General features: G+C 42.9%; 1 protein-coding gene and 1 pseudogene across 1 annotated transcript; both read left to right on the top strand.

Annotated features, from left to right (window-relative positions):
• Nucleotides 1–12428: 12428 nt before the first annotated feature.
• LOC102378982 (olfactory receptor 4S2-like) lies at nucleotides 12429–13358 on the top strand. Its single transcript, XM_006033966.1, has one exon. It carries the CDS (start codon nucleotides 12429–12431, stop codon nucleotides 13356–13358), a length of 930 nt encoding a protein of 309 aa, XP_006034028.1.
• A 1840-nt stretch (nucleotides 13359–15198) lies between these two features.
• On the top strand, nucleotides 15199–16114 carry LOC112551962 (annotated as a pseudogene).
• The last annotated feature ends 248 nt before the right edge of the window (nucleotides 16115–16362 follow it).

Below are 16362 nucleotides of genomic sequence, written 5' to 3'. Positions count from 1 at the left end.
GGTGGGGGTAGGCAGGGGGGCCTGGGGGTGCAAATGGGGGGGTGAGGCTGGATGGGGAAGCAATTGGGAGGTCTAGGGGAGCAGGGGGTGGGGCTGGGTGGGACAGCCATTGGGGGGCTGCAGCAGCTGGTGTGGGATGGGGCCAGGTAGGGCAGCAATTGGGGGGCTGGGTGGGGCATGTGATCCTTGGAGGGGGGGTGATAGCCCCTATGGGGGCCATTTGACCCCCACTGGGGGCTGTAACCCTTGTGTAGAGGCTGAATCCCCTGTTGGGGGGCTGAATCCCCTGTTGGGGGGCCGTAGCCCTTGTGTGGGGGCTGAATCCCCTGTTGGGGGGGTGGAACCCCTTGTGTGGGGGCCATCGCCCTGTGGGAGGGCAGCAAAATATGTATTTGTGAATTCATGAAACATATTTAGAGTTCACTTTATTATTATGATAAGAGACTTGCTTTAACACTGTAAGATGTTATTTATATGTGTATTTATATGTATTTATATCTATCAATAAAACATTGTCCAACTGGTCACCGTCTCTGTCTCACTCTACTCTCTCTCTCTCTCTCTACATATATATAGTGGTCTTTTGTTTTACTTGTGGAGAAACATGGATTTGGGGGTATTTTACACAATGACTTGGGGATTTTTTTTTTATCAGGGGTGTTTCAGTTTTCCAATAGGGAACACCAGAATTCCTACTAGGGAGGCCAGTGGCAGAACCCTACTTGCTCAGAGCTGGCACCTTGGACCCAGCTAGCTGTGGCTAACCTCCTGGCTAAATGAGGCCAGGAGGACAGGCTTTGACAGCTCAAAGCAGGCCAGCACACCCGGAACATCTTCCAGGTGATAGCTGCCTAGGTGGCTGGGCAGGGGGCAAGCATGGCAGTAGTTCCACAGAGAGGCCAACCCTACAACTACAGTCCACTGGCAGGCGGGCCAGACCGGGCAGAGCCTCTACTGGCTGGTCTGGCAGGTGCATGGCAGGTCACACCCAGGCAGCAGCCCCCACTGCCAGACTGCTGCAGTGGGTAGAGGGTGCAGGGAACTGTTAGGGCTGCTTCAGCAGTCCAGCTGGCACAAGGGCTAGTGTCCCCTAGGTACCAGTTGGCTGGGGCCCAGAAGCTCCTGAGAGCTAGTAGCCCTGAACTACTTGCCAGGGCAACTTTTTATACTGCTGAGGACAGCACAGGTGCTGGCCTCAGGCTTTAGCTATCCCTGGCTGCATGAGGCCATGAGGCCTCCTTCTTCCCCATGTCCCCAGCCCTTATCTCGAAGGTTGTTGCTCTGAGCAGCAGCCTAGCTGAGTGATGTTCTCCCCTGGCTGCTAGCAGCAAACTGCTGCCTCTTTGCAGTTTAGTAATCAGTTCTCATGGAGCACAGCTAGGCCCTGCTCCCAATCAGGCCACACTGCCTAACTGGCATTGCAGTCAGCTGCAGGCTGCCTAGCTGCCACCCAGGCCCCTGCAAGTAACAGAGCTCCTTGTTCTCTGTTACAGAGACCATAACATGAAGATAGGAAGCTCCAAGTCAGAGCTCCCCATCATTGTCTGCCTCTGCCTTTCCTCTGGAGGGCACAACCTTCCCCACCACCTGAGGTCCCTCCCCTTTTTCTGGCATCAATACACTCCATTAGGCATCTGTAGCATCCTCCTCCCCACCCCCAAATTAAATGCTTCTCCTGTAGTATACTCCACAGGTGGTCCCACTCATTGAGAGGGTATCAAATGCATTGTCCCGCATTTGCTCCCTCTATCCACATCAGCTCAGGAGCATGCTTTTGCTGCCCACATCTGATTCTGGCATGTTGGAGCTAGAGCTATAGCAACCATGTTCACTATCAGCTGGCCAACAGTGGGCAATCTGATGGTCAACCCTTTTAAGAAGATCCTGAAAGTAAGGCTGGGATTCCAAACCAATAGACTTCCCCATGGACCTGGTTGCTTTCAAGGGTGGTCAGGAAGGTAACCATTCTATTCTGGGTTTGCAGCCAATAGGAGCCAGGGTTACCTTCTTGGTGAGTCTTTGGAAGAGTATACAAAATTCCTGGAGTCACTATGTAGGTGAATAGGAAATTATTTTCTTTTGTTTTTGCCAAACCTGTTTATTTGAACTGTTTTTTTTTTCTCATCAGAGAATTGGGAAGACCTTGAAAATCAGAAACTGATGGATTTAGGATAGGAGTTGGAATGATCCTGTCTCAGGCAGGGGTTTGGACTAGATGACCTCAAAGCATAGAGAGTCCACAATCACTTTGGGTAACCTGTTCCAGTGTCTTACTACCCACGTAGTGAGAGAGCTTTTTCCTATTATTTAGCCTACACTTCCCTTGCTATGAATTGAGCCATACTTTTCTATGATTCTATGAGTGTAAAGTAAGCATTGTGTTTAAAGGAGCTGAAAACATTTTTGGTTTAGGATTGCAGTTACATTTCAATTTTCAGTGAAAATGGATTTTCCAATGGATAGTCAATTAATCAGAAAATAATTGAAAATGAGAATATTTTGACTAGGTCAAAATAATTGGCATTTTTTTAAGTGCAAAAGACTTCAAATTCAAGGTGGTTGGAGCCTGGACAAAATAGGAGTTTTAAAAGAAGTATATAAATACTAATATAATAGGACTCACTAGACTTCTGGTCTCTTTTTGGATTCTCTAAGGGTGGAAACAGCCATCATGCTTCATTGCCTTTTAGCCACCATAATACTATAAAGAACTTGGGAAGGACCCCATGCCAGAATTTAATCTAGAACTTGAAAATATCATCAAATCCTTCCTATAACAGCTTCAGGATCAGATCAGAACACCAGTGGTGATGTGCAGAGTGGTGAGTTCCCCCACCCTTCTTCATCCACAGGGAGCAGGTGTGGGGAAGGGAGGGGAGGGGATCCTCCCTCCACCCTCCCTCCACCCTCCCAGCCTATTGCTGCTGCCACTGTCACTGTGTACTTAAGACCCAGAGGCAGAATAATTAAAACTGTAGAAGCAGGTCTAAAATTGAATTTCAGTAAGGGTTCACTGTGACCTGGATCAGCCCATGTCCATCATTACATTCTATATTCTGATGCCATGATGGAGGTTGAATTGCATGATTTGACAGCTCTTTATGGAATTATATGAGAGTCTAGAAATCCTCCATTTGCTGGCTCCCAGTCTCTCTTCACTTGTTTCCCAGACTCGGCATTTCTTCCATTTCTTCCAAACCATTCCTCCTCTCTCCCAGCTCCCATTCTTGAACACTACCTCCCAATGTAGCCTTGCCCCAGTTCTAACCTCCCATTTTCCTCTCTCCTCTTAGCCATCAGTTTCCAGTCATAGTATCATACCTCTGACCTTGGATTCCCAAGCTATTTCCCCTGTCTCTTTGTCCAGTGTCTCAATTAGTTTCTACATTTGAATTAGACAATTTCCTCTTCAATGGGACCTGAATGCCAGTATGGGAATAACTTTGACTACAGCAAGGACAACTTTCCTGTTCTCAGTTCATGAAAGTATTACAGGTTGCAGCAGCCCACAATTTTATCTGCAGCAAAGCCCTCCTCAGCTCCACAGTCAGGGTAGATAGATTCTTCACAGATTTAAGTTGAACCATCTATGGCATTTCTGTTGGTCATATGAAATCTTCCCATGCTACTAACTTTTAGCAGTTTTGAAATGGTATTCCAAAAAGGCACATTCCCAGCAGAAAGGACACTTTCCTTGATTATTTGTATGCCCTTGCTTCCATGTATGGGAGTGGTCTGTAGAAAAAGGAAAGGTCACCAGAAATGTTAACCTAGGTAAAATGGATATTTTTTCTCATTATTCACATTCTGTGTAAGCACTTAACAATACTAGGCATGCCTATATAAGATGTTGACTTAAGAATTGCCTAACTAGCTCCACAGTAAAGTCTCAGGCCCTGTCCAGATGTGTCGGGGTGTACACTTGTAGTATCAAAAATAGTAGCAGCACAAATTAGGTCCACTACTTTTTGCTGCAATGCATGGCCCTGCACATGCCCTTTGGTGTGGGACTAATTGCCCCACTCTGGGCAAACTTCCCTTTCGTTGCTCCTCCTGGCTTTTGATATAACGGAGGAGCCAGGACACAACTAAAGGAGTGGAGAAAGTCTGGCTGGAACACAGAGCATTTCCCGGGAAAACCAAGCCTCTATGTTTCCTGGCACATGCTCTTGTCCTGGGCAACAAGCCACTTTTTTTTCTTGCTTTTTATTTTTGTTTGTTTGATTTTTGGGTTTTTGTTGTTGTTGTTGCTGTTTTCTTTTCTTTTTTTTTTTTTTTTTTTTTGGGGGGGGGGGGGGGAAGAGGGTTGCTACAGGGATATCCCAATAGCAAATTTTGCCCCTGCACTGCAAATTTTCGGCATGGGCACATTTTAATGTTCCAGGCATGATGTGGTTTGTGGCACCATAAATGCCATCGTAGGTTAGTACTTGTCAACATAGGTACTATCCTACAGGGATGTTATTTAGTGTATCACAACATATGTGTAGACACTGATGTGGCTGCCTGGGACACAAGGATTCACCAGTGTGGGGGCTGCCTGCCAGCTAGCTCCTGAACTGGAGCATCTTTTTGTTCTAGTCAGCCTCTTTGCAGCACCTTGAGGTGGGTTGCAGCCTCAGACTGGCAGGATGACCCCCGCTCCCCCAGGCCTTCTGCTAGCCATAACTGCTCCAACTGGGCTTAGCATGCTGTGGTCAAGGGCAAATGCAGAAACAGGGAAGAATAAACTTCATCATGAACTGCACCAGAGTTTATTGATAATCATTAATTGCCTATGTAGCCATGCACACTTACTATTTTTTTAACTCCATTTAAGGCAGACAGGCAGCATGGAAACTTTCAGGACAAATGGATAATTAATTATTACAAAATTATAAGCAAAGAAAAAGAGGCTCTTATACTGGGAAGCATCAGGCATCTTTAAAAAAAACAGTTAATGCATGTGTACCTACACATAAGGGGTCCTATTGTTCCTATATAAGCTGAGTGTCAATTTAACTGTTACCTTCTTTCTTGTAATACATACAGCATCAGTTTGTATAGACACATTCAACCCATCTAGTATCTGTTACAATGGGACTATGGCAATAAAGTCATTCACTGAAAATAGTATTCTTCCTTAAGCATATGGCCATATGGACACCACTGTAGTTCACAGTGAAATTCAGGATAATCAGAACCATATCAATTCAGTGAGAACTGCACTGAGCTTGCTTTTAGGAGATAGACCAGCATAATGAGGCTGCTGCAGAACATTGACAAGCTGGTAGCAATAGCTATTTGGAGTACCTCTGGTTTATAGCCATCCAATTCAACATGGTCAAATCTGTGGCTGGTAAAGGAGGTATGCCATGCCATTCACAAGGTGCTGACAATGTGTTTCCCTGACTCCCTGATCTTTAGGTTTGCATGATATTTATAAACTGGTTTGAGCTTCCCCTTACTGCTCCCAGTACAGTTGTATTGATGTTGGAGGGGAGGAAAGTTTCTGTTCCACCATATACGTGTGGCTTGCCATTCACTTTGTGGGGAGGGGAGTATTCATTTCTAAGAATGTTTAGATGGTTGGTGAGAAAGTTTAGCACATGACAAGTAAAGGAGTGTAACCGAAGCAGATGTGCACTCCCACACCTTTACAATCCAGATGTTGCCTCACCAGTGACAAATAGAGGGAAATAATCACTTCCCTTGATTTACTGGCAATGTTCCTATTAATGAAGCCTTGTATGCCATTAGCTTCTTTTGCTACAAGGTTTAAAGGAAGCAGCCACCCCTTCTCAAAAAACATATTTATATCAGCAAGCATGGTATAGGGTATCTGAAATAAATTAATCCCCTACTTATTATTTTCCTCCACCTCCCAAAGATATGACCAAGCCCTTTATAATCAATGTACCCTGCAATGTCCAGGGAAACTTTACAAAAGACTTATTTAGATGAGCATAAATGTGTAATATGTTGCACCACAGAACCACCTATGGCACCGCAAAACACACACACCGCAATTTCAGGCATTTTCTGTGCTGCTAATATGCAGTATGGCAGGTTTTATGGACACCAGGAGATCCCAACGTCAAAAGAACCCAGGCCTGAAAAAGCGTGATGGCACACATGGCAACATTAGCATGAGCTGCCCAGAACCAGAGCCTAGACAGCTGGAGTCACACTCCAGCTGCCAGACAGGCTCCTCATGACAGATTGCCACTGTTGGAGCTCTAGGAAGCCCCCAGGACCCCAGATAAGGCTGCTGAGGCCAGCCCAGGCGTGGGTCCCAACTTCCCCTACCCCAACTGGGGCAACTTTTGCTGCGCATCAGAGTAAGCATGCATGAGCATTCTCCAGGAACAAGTAGCAGCAGCACAACTATGTGCCACTGCTTTTTGTCTCTGGGGAAATGCATGTGCATGCTTGCATGGATGTGCCCCATCAAAACATATGCCAACCCAAATTCCGCTCCTTTGGGTTGTCTGCTAGGGCTGTGTGAAATTTCACCACCAGTTTTGTTTCTATGCTGTTTCAACCCATTTTGAGGTTGAAACAGCAAAATTGAATTGAAACAGATATCATTGAAACAGCGTCAAAACAAGGCAAGTCAAAACGCTTTGCCGTTTCGCCCATGGGCTATGATGGGGAAGGACAAAACTTCCTATAACTTTGTTATTTCTGGCTTGATTTGGATGAAACTTGTAGAAATGCTAGCCCCTTCGGAGTGCACCAAGCCTACCAAGCTTCAAGGAGATAGGTGCAGTGGGTTCAGGGAAACTACACCCCAAATTTTGAAAACAAAACTCATGTCAAATGTGTGTGTTAAGCCACAGCGGGGTCAAAATTGCAGGCATGCTAGACCCTGCAGAGGCCACAGAGCCTTCCAGGTTTCAAGGAGATAGGTGTAGTGGGTTGGGGAAAATTATACCTCAAGCTGCAGACAAGCAAAACTCATGACATGGGTGACATTGTATGTGTTAAGGCACAGCAGGGTGAAAGCTGCAGGCCTGCTCGCCCCTGCTGATATTACAAAGTCTTCCAGCTTTCAAGGAGATATGTTCAGGGGCTTCTGGGCTCTGGGGCCCTGCACCTCTAGCTGCTGACAGGCAAAACTCATGGCCTCTGCAGAGGCTAGCATGCCTACAGTTTTGACCCCGCTGTGGCTTAACATACACATGACAGAAGTTTTGCTTTCAAAACTTTGGGGTGTGGTTTCCCCAAACCTCCTGCACCTATCTCCTTGAAGCTTGGCAGACTTGATTCCCTCAAAAGGGGCTACCATTCCTGCAAGTTTCATCCAAATCAATCCAGAAATGACAAAGTTATAGGCAGTTTTGTTCTTCTCCATTATATCCTCTGGGCGAAACATTGAAACAGTTTCACCGTTTTGACCCTCTTTTGACAGAACAGAATGGAACAGCTGTTTCAAATCAAAACAAAATTCAAAATGAAACGCTGTTCTGTCGAAATGTTGGAACACTGGTTGAAACAAAAAGCTGCCGTTTTGCACAGCCCTATTGTCTGCATCACCGTGTGTTCCCTGACCACACAGTCATTGGCCTTATAAGAAAAACCTTTCTGGAAAACAAAAACTATGGAGACCCAAACTGTAGACCTCCTTCCTATGATGGGTTCTTTCAAAGGTGGCCTATGTCTGATTATTTCAAAATGAACTAATTGGACTAAATCGGCAGCAGTGACCACAGTATGACTGAGTTTATGATCCTAAGGAAAGGAAGGAAAGAGGACAGCAGAGTACAGACCATGGACTTCAGAAAAGCAGACTTTGACTCATGGAATTCATGGGCAGGATCCCAGGATACCCTGGGAGGCCAGTCTGAGGCATGGGGGTAGGAATCAAGATAGTTGGCTGTACTTTAAAGAAACTTTATTGAGGGCACAGGAGCAAACCATCCCAGTGTGCAAGAAGACTAGCAAGTATAGCAGAAGACTACCTTGGCTTAGCTGGGAACTCTTTAGTAAGAAAAACACAAAAAAGAAGTTCAGAAGAAGTGGAAACTTGGGCAAACAACTAGGGAGGAGTATAAGACTATTGCTTAGGCATGCAGGAGAGTAATCAGGAAGGCCGAACACAACTGGAATTGCAGATAGCAAGGGACATAAAGAGTAACCAGAAGAATGCCTACAAGTATATGTCAGCAACAAGAAGAGATCAGAGAATGTTTGGGTCCTTTACTAAATAGGGGAGACAATATTGTGACAGAGGATTCAGACAAAGCTGAAGTCCTCAATGCCTTTTTCAACACACTGTTCAAAATCAAGATCAGCTCCCAGACTACTGCACCTGGCAGACAGTTTGGGAAGGAGGTGAGCAGCCAAAAGCAGCAGCAAATAAAACACGTTAGGGACTATTTAGAAAAGCTGCAGGTGTACAAGTCCATGGGGCCAGATAGGATGCACCCACGCATGCTGAGGAAGTTGGCTGATGTGACTGCAGAGCCCTTGGCCATCATCTTTGAAAACTTGTGTCAATCGGGAGAGGTCCCACACAATTGGAAAAGGGAACTACAGAGCAGTCAGCCTCATCTCAGTCCCTGGAAAAATCATGGAACAGATCCTGAAGGAATACATTTCTAAGCACTTGGAGTAGAAGAAAGTGATTAGGAACAGTTAGCAGGGATTCACCAAGGGCAAGTCATACCTGACCAACCTGATTGCCTTCTATGATGAGATGACTGGCTCTCTGGGTGTGGGGATATGAGTGGATGTAATACATCTTGATTTTAGCAAGATTCTTGATACAGTGTCCCACAGCATTCTTTCAGGGAAGCTAAGGAAGTATGGGTTGGATGAATGGACTGTAAAGTGGATAGAAAACTGGCTGGATCATCAGGATCTGAGTTTAGTAGTCAATTACTTGATATCTAGTTGGCAGCAGGTATCAAGTAGGGTGCTCCAAGGGTTGGTCCTGGGTCCAGTTTTGTTCAATATTTTCAACAATGACCTGAAAGATGGGCTAGAGTGCACCCTTAGCAAGTTTGCAAATGACACTAAGCTGAGGGGAGTAGTAGATATGCTAGAGGACAGGGCTAGGATTCAGAAACAACACAACTAACAGGAGGATTAAACCAAAAGAAATTTCATGAGGTTCAATAAGGAGAAGTGCAAAGTCCTTCACATAGGACAGAAGAATCCCATGCACTGGTACAGGCTGGGGACTGACTGGCAAAGCATCAGTTCTGCAGACCAAGACTTGGGAGTTACAGTGGACAGTGAGCCAACAGTGTGTCCCTGTTGAGAAACCTAACTCCATACTGAGATGCATTAATAGGACTCAGAGCAAATCAAGGGAAGTGATTTTTCCCCTCTATTTAGCATTGGTGGGGCTACATCTGGAGCACTGCATCCAGTGTTGGGGCCCCCACTACAGAAAGGGTGTGGACATATTGGCAGGAGTCCAGTGGAAGGCAACAAAATTGGTTAGGACACATGACTTGTAAGGAGAGGCCAAAGGAACATGGCTTATTTAGGCTGCAGAAGAGAAGACTGAGGGGGGGATTTAATAGCAGCCTTTAACTACCTGAAGGGTTGTTCCAAAGAGGATGGAGCCAGACTATTCTCATAGGTGGCAGGTAACAGGACAAGAAGCCATGTTCTCAAGTTGCAGCAAGGTAAGTTTAGGGTAGATATTAGGAAAAACTTTCCCACTATGAGGGTAGTAAAACACTGGAACAGGTTACCCAGAGAGGTTGTGGAATCTCCATCCTTGGAGATTTTCAATACCTGGTTAGACAAAGTCTTGATTGGGATGATTTAGTTGGGGCTGGTCCTGCTTTGAGCAGGGGGTTGGACTAAATGACCTCCTGAGGTCCCTTGAAACTGTGATTTTCTGAAATGGAAGTCTGTAGCAGTTCAGGGCACAACTGTGATCCAAGCAAGGCTCTGAGCTCAGGTGTTATTGGGCAAGGGACTGCCAAACATGTATTGAGAGAGGTCCAATAATACAACGTGAGCTTGCCACAGGAGTCACACAGCCAGGGGACACATCAAGATCAGGATGCAATCTCATGGAGCCAGGAGCTAGGTTAGGAAGCCTGATTTTTCCAAGGCCAGGGTCAATAAAACCAAAAGCCAAGAATCAGAAGCAAGTGTATTGCAGCAAGGAAGTTATCATTCTGAAGTAAATCTGTTTAACAGCCTGCAGTCCACTGCCCACAGTGAATTTAAGGGCCTTGTCCTTTTGTTCCACTTTAATACTTTTTATACAAGATGTCCAATAATGTGCATACACCATTGAGGGCATAAAAGATCTGGGTTCAAATCCCAGAGATCCTGACACATGGTTTTTTTCAATCCTTTATTACATAGGAAAGTATCAGGAAAATGGGTTAAATATGAACAAGGTAATTGCCATATTGGAAGACCTCAAATCTGTAGGGCCATCTCTGGGTGAGACTATGGAGGCATTTCTATCTACTTCAAAATCTGAAGCTGTAAGAAGCTAAAGGGTGCTAAAGCTGAATGCAGCACTGGAAGTTACCTCAGGTCATGCCCACAGTAAACAAGATGAGGTGATTTTTCGTTAACTTTTTTCAGCAGAGAAGACTTTAGTTCCTCTGGGATCCTAATCACCAGAGGGGTTGATGTGCTATGAAAATATGATGAACTGTTCTGCATTCCTTCTTTCAGCCAAGGGAGAAAAGATCATTCTCAAGTTCCTTTTGGAACCTAGATTGTACAAAACCAAGTTTGCATCTAAAGTCTTAGATAAGATTTTGTTCAAGATGCAGATACAACCTTTGAGAAGGAGGGAGGCTTTTTTTTAGCAGAATAAGGGTTCGGCCTTCATCAGATCACATTTCTGATTCAACACAGTTCTGTCAAACTTACAGCAAGGATTTTCTGAATAGTAGGTTTATGAACAATGGCCTTTGGATTAGATTTAGAAACAATAAATACTATAATTAATATTGGTGGTGGTTGGGAAGGAGGAAGAGAGAGGGTAGGGGAGAGTTCAATCATAATCAAAATAATCCTCATTCTTTTTTGGGTGCATTTTAGTATTGAAACCTGACTGCCTAACCCACTGACGGAGGGGGAAAATGAAGAAGTAAAGCACATCATCTCCAGGAAAGTATTGAAATGAAATCAGCTTGCCTCAATACCTCATGTTATTTTTCCACTCTCCCACACGCACACATATAAAATTTATTTTTTAAATTGTTTTTTATTTTTTAAGGATTTCAGGTCATGCTAGTTCTGTCAGTTGGAATTTAATTGAGTATGATAAAATCTTCTAAAGTAAATGTATACATGTCTCATTTTAATACAGTTAATATAATAAATTATTTGCTAAGTCACCTTGAAATTAGTTTCAACATCTAGAAACTATTCTTTATAACTGGTCATATGCTAATTCCTATCTGTTATTGCTCTTTTTATTACTGTTGTTGTAGTTATTGTTATTATGTAGTTTGTCTTACCTATAGACCACACCACAAACATTAGAAAGAAAAAAAAGTTTTAATATCCACACTACTTGAAAAATGGATTTTTTTTTAAAAGCACACAAGCATCCATAAATTATGATGCCTATGATGAAATTAAAGAAAATGAAATGAGCATCAGAAATACTTTACTTCCTTTAGCTTTTTCCCACCAGATTTTTTTTCCCCTTTGGAATTGTGTCCAATGCCCCCAAAAAGGCTGCCAACAGAATTAAATGGAATTAATGTAATTGAAGAATTTGTGGTCCAGTTCAAAACAATATTGTTTACATGCTGTTGGCATGCATAGCTGTCTGAATTAGAAATAAGGTATACCACTTATTTATCTGAGAACAGTATGAGTTACATGGAAATAGTGTGGTAAATTTTCCTTGTAGTCAATTCCACAGGCAAAAATGATTATTTCTTGAACCCATCACATTTTTCTTCCCATTAAATGAACTGAACTTCATGAAAATGAGAGCTCTAGTCTCTCTTCTTAGCATTCTACTGTCCAAAACACTTTTCTGTCACATAAATACATAGTGCTTATAGGAGGAAGAAAGAGGAATATAATTTTATAGAGAAAAAAAATCAATTGTTATTTGCTTACTAATACTGTTCACCCTGTGTTTAATTCCAGCCAGAAACAGCCCGAGTAATGAAGAAAACAAGGCATTTGAAAAAGGCAGGTACACCTTCCAATTTTGCCTTGCTAATCTGTACCTAAAGATATAAACAGGAAGGCATTGTTATTTCATTTCCAAAATAGCCTGCCAGTAGTTAATATTAATGAAAAAAGAGCTTAAGTCAAAATACTACAATCTATAAAATCTCCCTAAAAATAGAGCAATTGTACTTTTGTAGATGAGTAATGAGGCACAAACAGGGAAGCAGAGGATTCCCATTCAGGTTACTTTTGTGTTCTTATTTTTGTGTTTTAACAGGTGAAAGGATTCTTTTTCAGTCAACTTTCATCTTCCCTGATAATACATGGAGGCTACAAAGAACGTGACAGAATTCATCTTATTGGGACTCTTACAGAATAGGGTCTTAGAACAATTCTATTTTGTCCTCTTTTTACTTATCTACATTGTGAACATGCTGGGAAACCTTCTTATCATTGTCACTATCAAAAACAGTCAAAGTCTGAAGTCCCCCATGTATTTCTTCCTGAACTACCTGTCTTTTGTAGACATGTGCCTTTCTTCCTCCACAGCCCCCAAACTGATGGCAGACTTCCTGGCAGAGAAGAAAACTATCTCCTTTACTGGTTGCATGGCACAGCTGTTCTTCTCCCATTTCTTTGGTGGTACAGAGATGTTCCTTCTCACAGTTATGGCATACGACCGTTACATTGCTATCTGCAAACCTCTCCATTACACAACTATCATGACTAGACGTGTGTGTGGCTGGCTGGTTATAGCTTCCTCAGTGGGAAGCTTTCTACATTCCATTGTACAGACTCTTCTGACAAGTCAGCTCTCCTTCTGTGGGCCCAATGAGATCGATCACTATATCTGTGACGTGTACCCTTTGATGCAACTGGCATGCAGTGACACGTATATTGTTGGCATCATGGTTATTGCCAATAGTGGGATGATGTCCCTGATCTGTTTTGTTGTGCTAATGGTATCTTATCTTGTCATCTTAATCTCCTTGAGAACTCATTCTGCTGAAGGGTGTCACAAAGCCCTTTCCACCTGTACTTCCCACATCACTGTAGTAATTATATATTTCGGACCTTGCATCTTCATCTACCTACGCCCATCTACCACTTACTCGGAGGATAAGATGGTCACTGTGTTCTACACCATTATCACTCCCATATTGAATCCATTAATCTACACCCTGAGAAACAAGGAGGTGAAAAATGCTATTAGAAGTTTATGGAGCACAAGAGTAACTTGGAGAATGAAATGAAAACTAAGATGTATCCAATGAGGCTTCTTCTACCAGCTGGTGTGGAAATAGTAACAATGAGTTTAGATTTTAGAGAAAAAAAGATTTTAATCTCCTGGGCTATTACCATACAGCAAGAATTCCCACTAACTGCTTTTCCTCTGACTACTACTTAAATTGCTCAAACTTTAATATAATGTTTGCAATATTTAGGGCTAACTGAATTATGGAAAGATTTTATGTGGTTGTTCAAGTATTACAGCTATGTTGGACTTTAATGTTCTTGTTATTTTTATTACCTTAGTAGTATTTCTTTAATGTGACTGCTATTTTGCTGCTGATATATGTAGCCCAGACTATGTAAATTGCATCTTTGTTTCTGTCATTCTCCTACAGTAACTAGGGTTACTATGGAAAAGAGAATTCACTTTTCTGCACCCTTCTTTCCCCTTGCACTGTTTGCAAATCTAGTCTACAAGGGCTTTTTGGACAGGAACCATTTTTTACCACAGGTTTGCAAAAAATAAAGCCAGAATTCAATTTTAATCTTAGGTTCCATCACCAGCATAGGCCGCGTCTACACAAGATGCTGACTATGCACTTGCTCAAGACTACTGCCCAGTAGTGTCATGTAGCTTTCTCTCTTTCTCTCCCTTTCTTTCTCTTCCTTCCTTTTCCTTCCTTTCTTCTGCAGCACTTTTTTCAATGTGACATGGAATAAATGCATGTTTGTATGCACACATATCATAGGCAGAGCTGACAGCAATGCCTGTAGTTAAGGTTGCTATTTTCTACCAGAAGGGCCTGCTACTTTTAAAATGGCCACATCTTAACCTTTGGGTATCAGGTACCAGACCTAAGAGCAGGTAAACTGCCACACCTGTGCTTTCACTGGGGGCAGCAACTTGGCGGAAAAGGAATCTCTTTTCCTATAAGCCCAAAGTCATTAAGGCACTTAAGCCTGTGCAGACATTAAAGCACACCAGAGTTCCAGTAACTTTACTGCATAATAATTAAAGTACCGCCCCCCCTGTGTCCAGCTGTAGCTCAGAGGGAGCCATAGTAGCCTTCAGAAATGACATGAAGAGACTGTTCTGTGCTTTAAAAAAGGCACAATGTTCAAGCTCCTCACACATGGGTGTGGTCCTTCAGGGCTAGAGGTGAGTGACTGGAGATTCTAACTGGAAAGCTGAGAATTTTCTCTTTCCAATAGGATACTGTTTCTATTCCAAGCTTTGCTAGGCCATGGGAAATTGGATTCACAAGGTGTCACTCATCTGGGACTCTGGACAGGTGCAATTCAAGGGCTATCTTACATCAAAGACAAAAAGGAGGCCATAGTCCTGCACCCAACTGATTGTTTAGATCTCATGGTTGTTTTTTTGTGATGGATGTGCCCTCAGGTAGTTCGGTATTCTTGTTGGTGATAGATTCTGGTGTACAGTTTGCAGGCATATTGTAGATTGTTGGTAGGTTTTGTGTTTTGAGATGTAGGAAGTTGGCTTCTGGTGATGAGGTTAGGTTAGCAAGGTTTGGTGCTTGTTTGAATTTACAAACCACTTTTCACAGATGGGCCTATGAACTGCACTTCATCAACCTCCTAGGTACAGAAACTCATGGACACAATATAGAAAATATATAATATATATAATTAATTCAAATTCTGGTCCTGTTTTCATTGGCCTATGGGTTTTGGGTTGTAGCTATGTTGGTCTAATGACACAGGTAGACAAGGTTCTTTGGGTAGATGTGATATCTTTTATTAGACCAACTGAGTAGTAAGCTTGAAAAGAACTTTTTTCCACCTACTCAGTTGTTCTAATAAAAGAAATCACATCTACCCAAAGAACTACAGGTCTACATGAAACTTTTTCTGGGGAACCTCATCATCATATGTATGGTAAAGACTGACTTCTGCCTGGCTTCACCTCTGAACTTTCTCCTCTGCAATTTGTCCTACACTGATATCTGTTATTCCTTCATCAGTGCTTTTAGGATGCTGGCTGACTTGCTTTCCCAGAAAAAAAAGCAATTTCTTACCATAACTGTATGGCTGTCCTGTTCCTTGGGCATTTTTTGGGAACAGCAGAAATGTTTCTAATGACAGTAATATCCTATGACCTCTATATTGCCATTTGCAGTCCCTAGCACTATACAACCACCATGAGCAGGCCTGTGCGCTATACACTTATAGTTGCCTTTTGGGTGGGAGGCACAATCACCAGACTGTGATCACCATGCAACTACCATTCTGTAGCCTTAATACAATTGATAACTACTTCTGTGATGTCTCACTATCAAACTCTCCTGCACTGATACCTAAGTTACTGATTTGCTCTTGATTTCCAACAGTGGTCTGATCTGCTTGGCATGCTTTCCCATACTGCTCCTTTTCTACACCATCATTCTAGTCATGATCAGGCTCCACTTCACTGAGGGGAGGTGGAAGGCCCTCTTTACCTGTGCTTCCCATGTGATGGTTGTCACCTTGTTCTTTGGGCCCTGCATCTTCATTTATCTCTATCCCTTCTCCAATTCATCAACTGACAAGATTATTTTTCTCATCAACACCATCCTCACCCCCCATGCTAAACCCACTGATCTATACCCTTAGAAACAAGGAGGTGAAAGATTCTACAAGAAACGTATGGAGTTTATACCTTCTTCACAGAAAAATAAAAGCAACAAGAGGTGATGAAGTTACCTTGATGGAAACTAGTGTTGTAGGTCAGCATGGATATTTGGCTGGGCCATTGCTTGTGGTGGACAGGCAATGAATAAAGTTCTGATTCACAGCAAAGCCTGTTAATTTATATATTTAAGTGTGGACATTCCCATAAATTCAGATATGGATCAGTTGTGGCCCTGAATCACTCTGTCCCACTTGCTTCAGTCTGGAAAGCCATTTCTAAGTTTTTAAACTCAGAGAAGGATCAAATGGAGTTAGTTCCTTAAATCTCAAAATAAAATTGGCTTATTTTGTCAAAGATATACTTACTGGTGTACTTACAAAGGTGGAGCCTAA

This window comes from Alligator sinensis, unplaced genomic scaffold, assembly GCF_000455745.1.
Source record: "Alligator sinensis unplaced genomic scaffold, ASM45574v1 scaffold706_1, whole genome shotgun sequence".
In the NCBI taxonomy this organism is placed as follows: Eukaryota; Metazoa; Chordata; order Crocodylia; family Alligatoridae; genus Alligator; species Alligator sinensis.
This window is presented reverse-complemented; position numbering and strand designations above follow the sequence as displayed.

What these genes read in the sequence shown, in the direction of transcription:
- LOC102378982 (XM_006033966.1), top strand. Translation starts at nt 12,429, where the DNA reads ATGGAGGCTACAAAGAACGTGACAGAATTCATCTTATTGGGACTCTTA.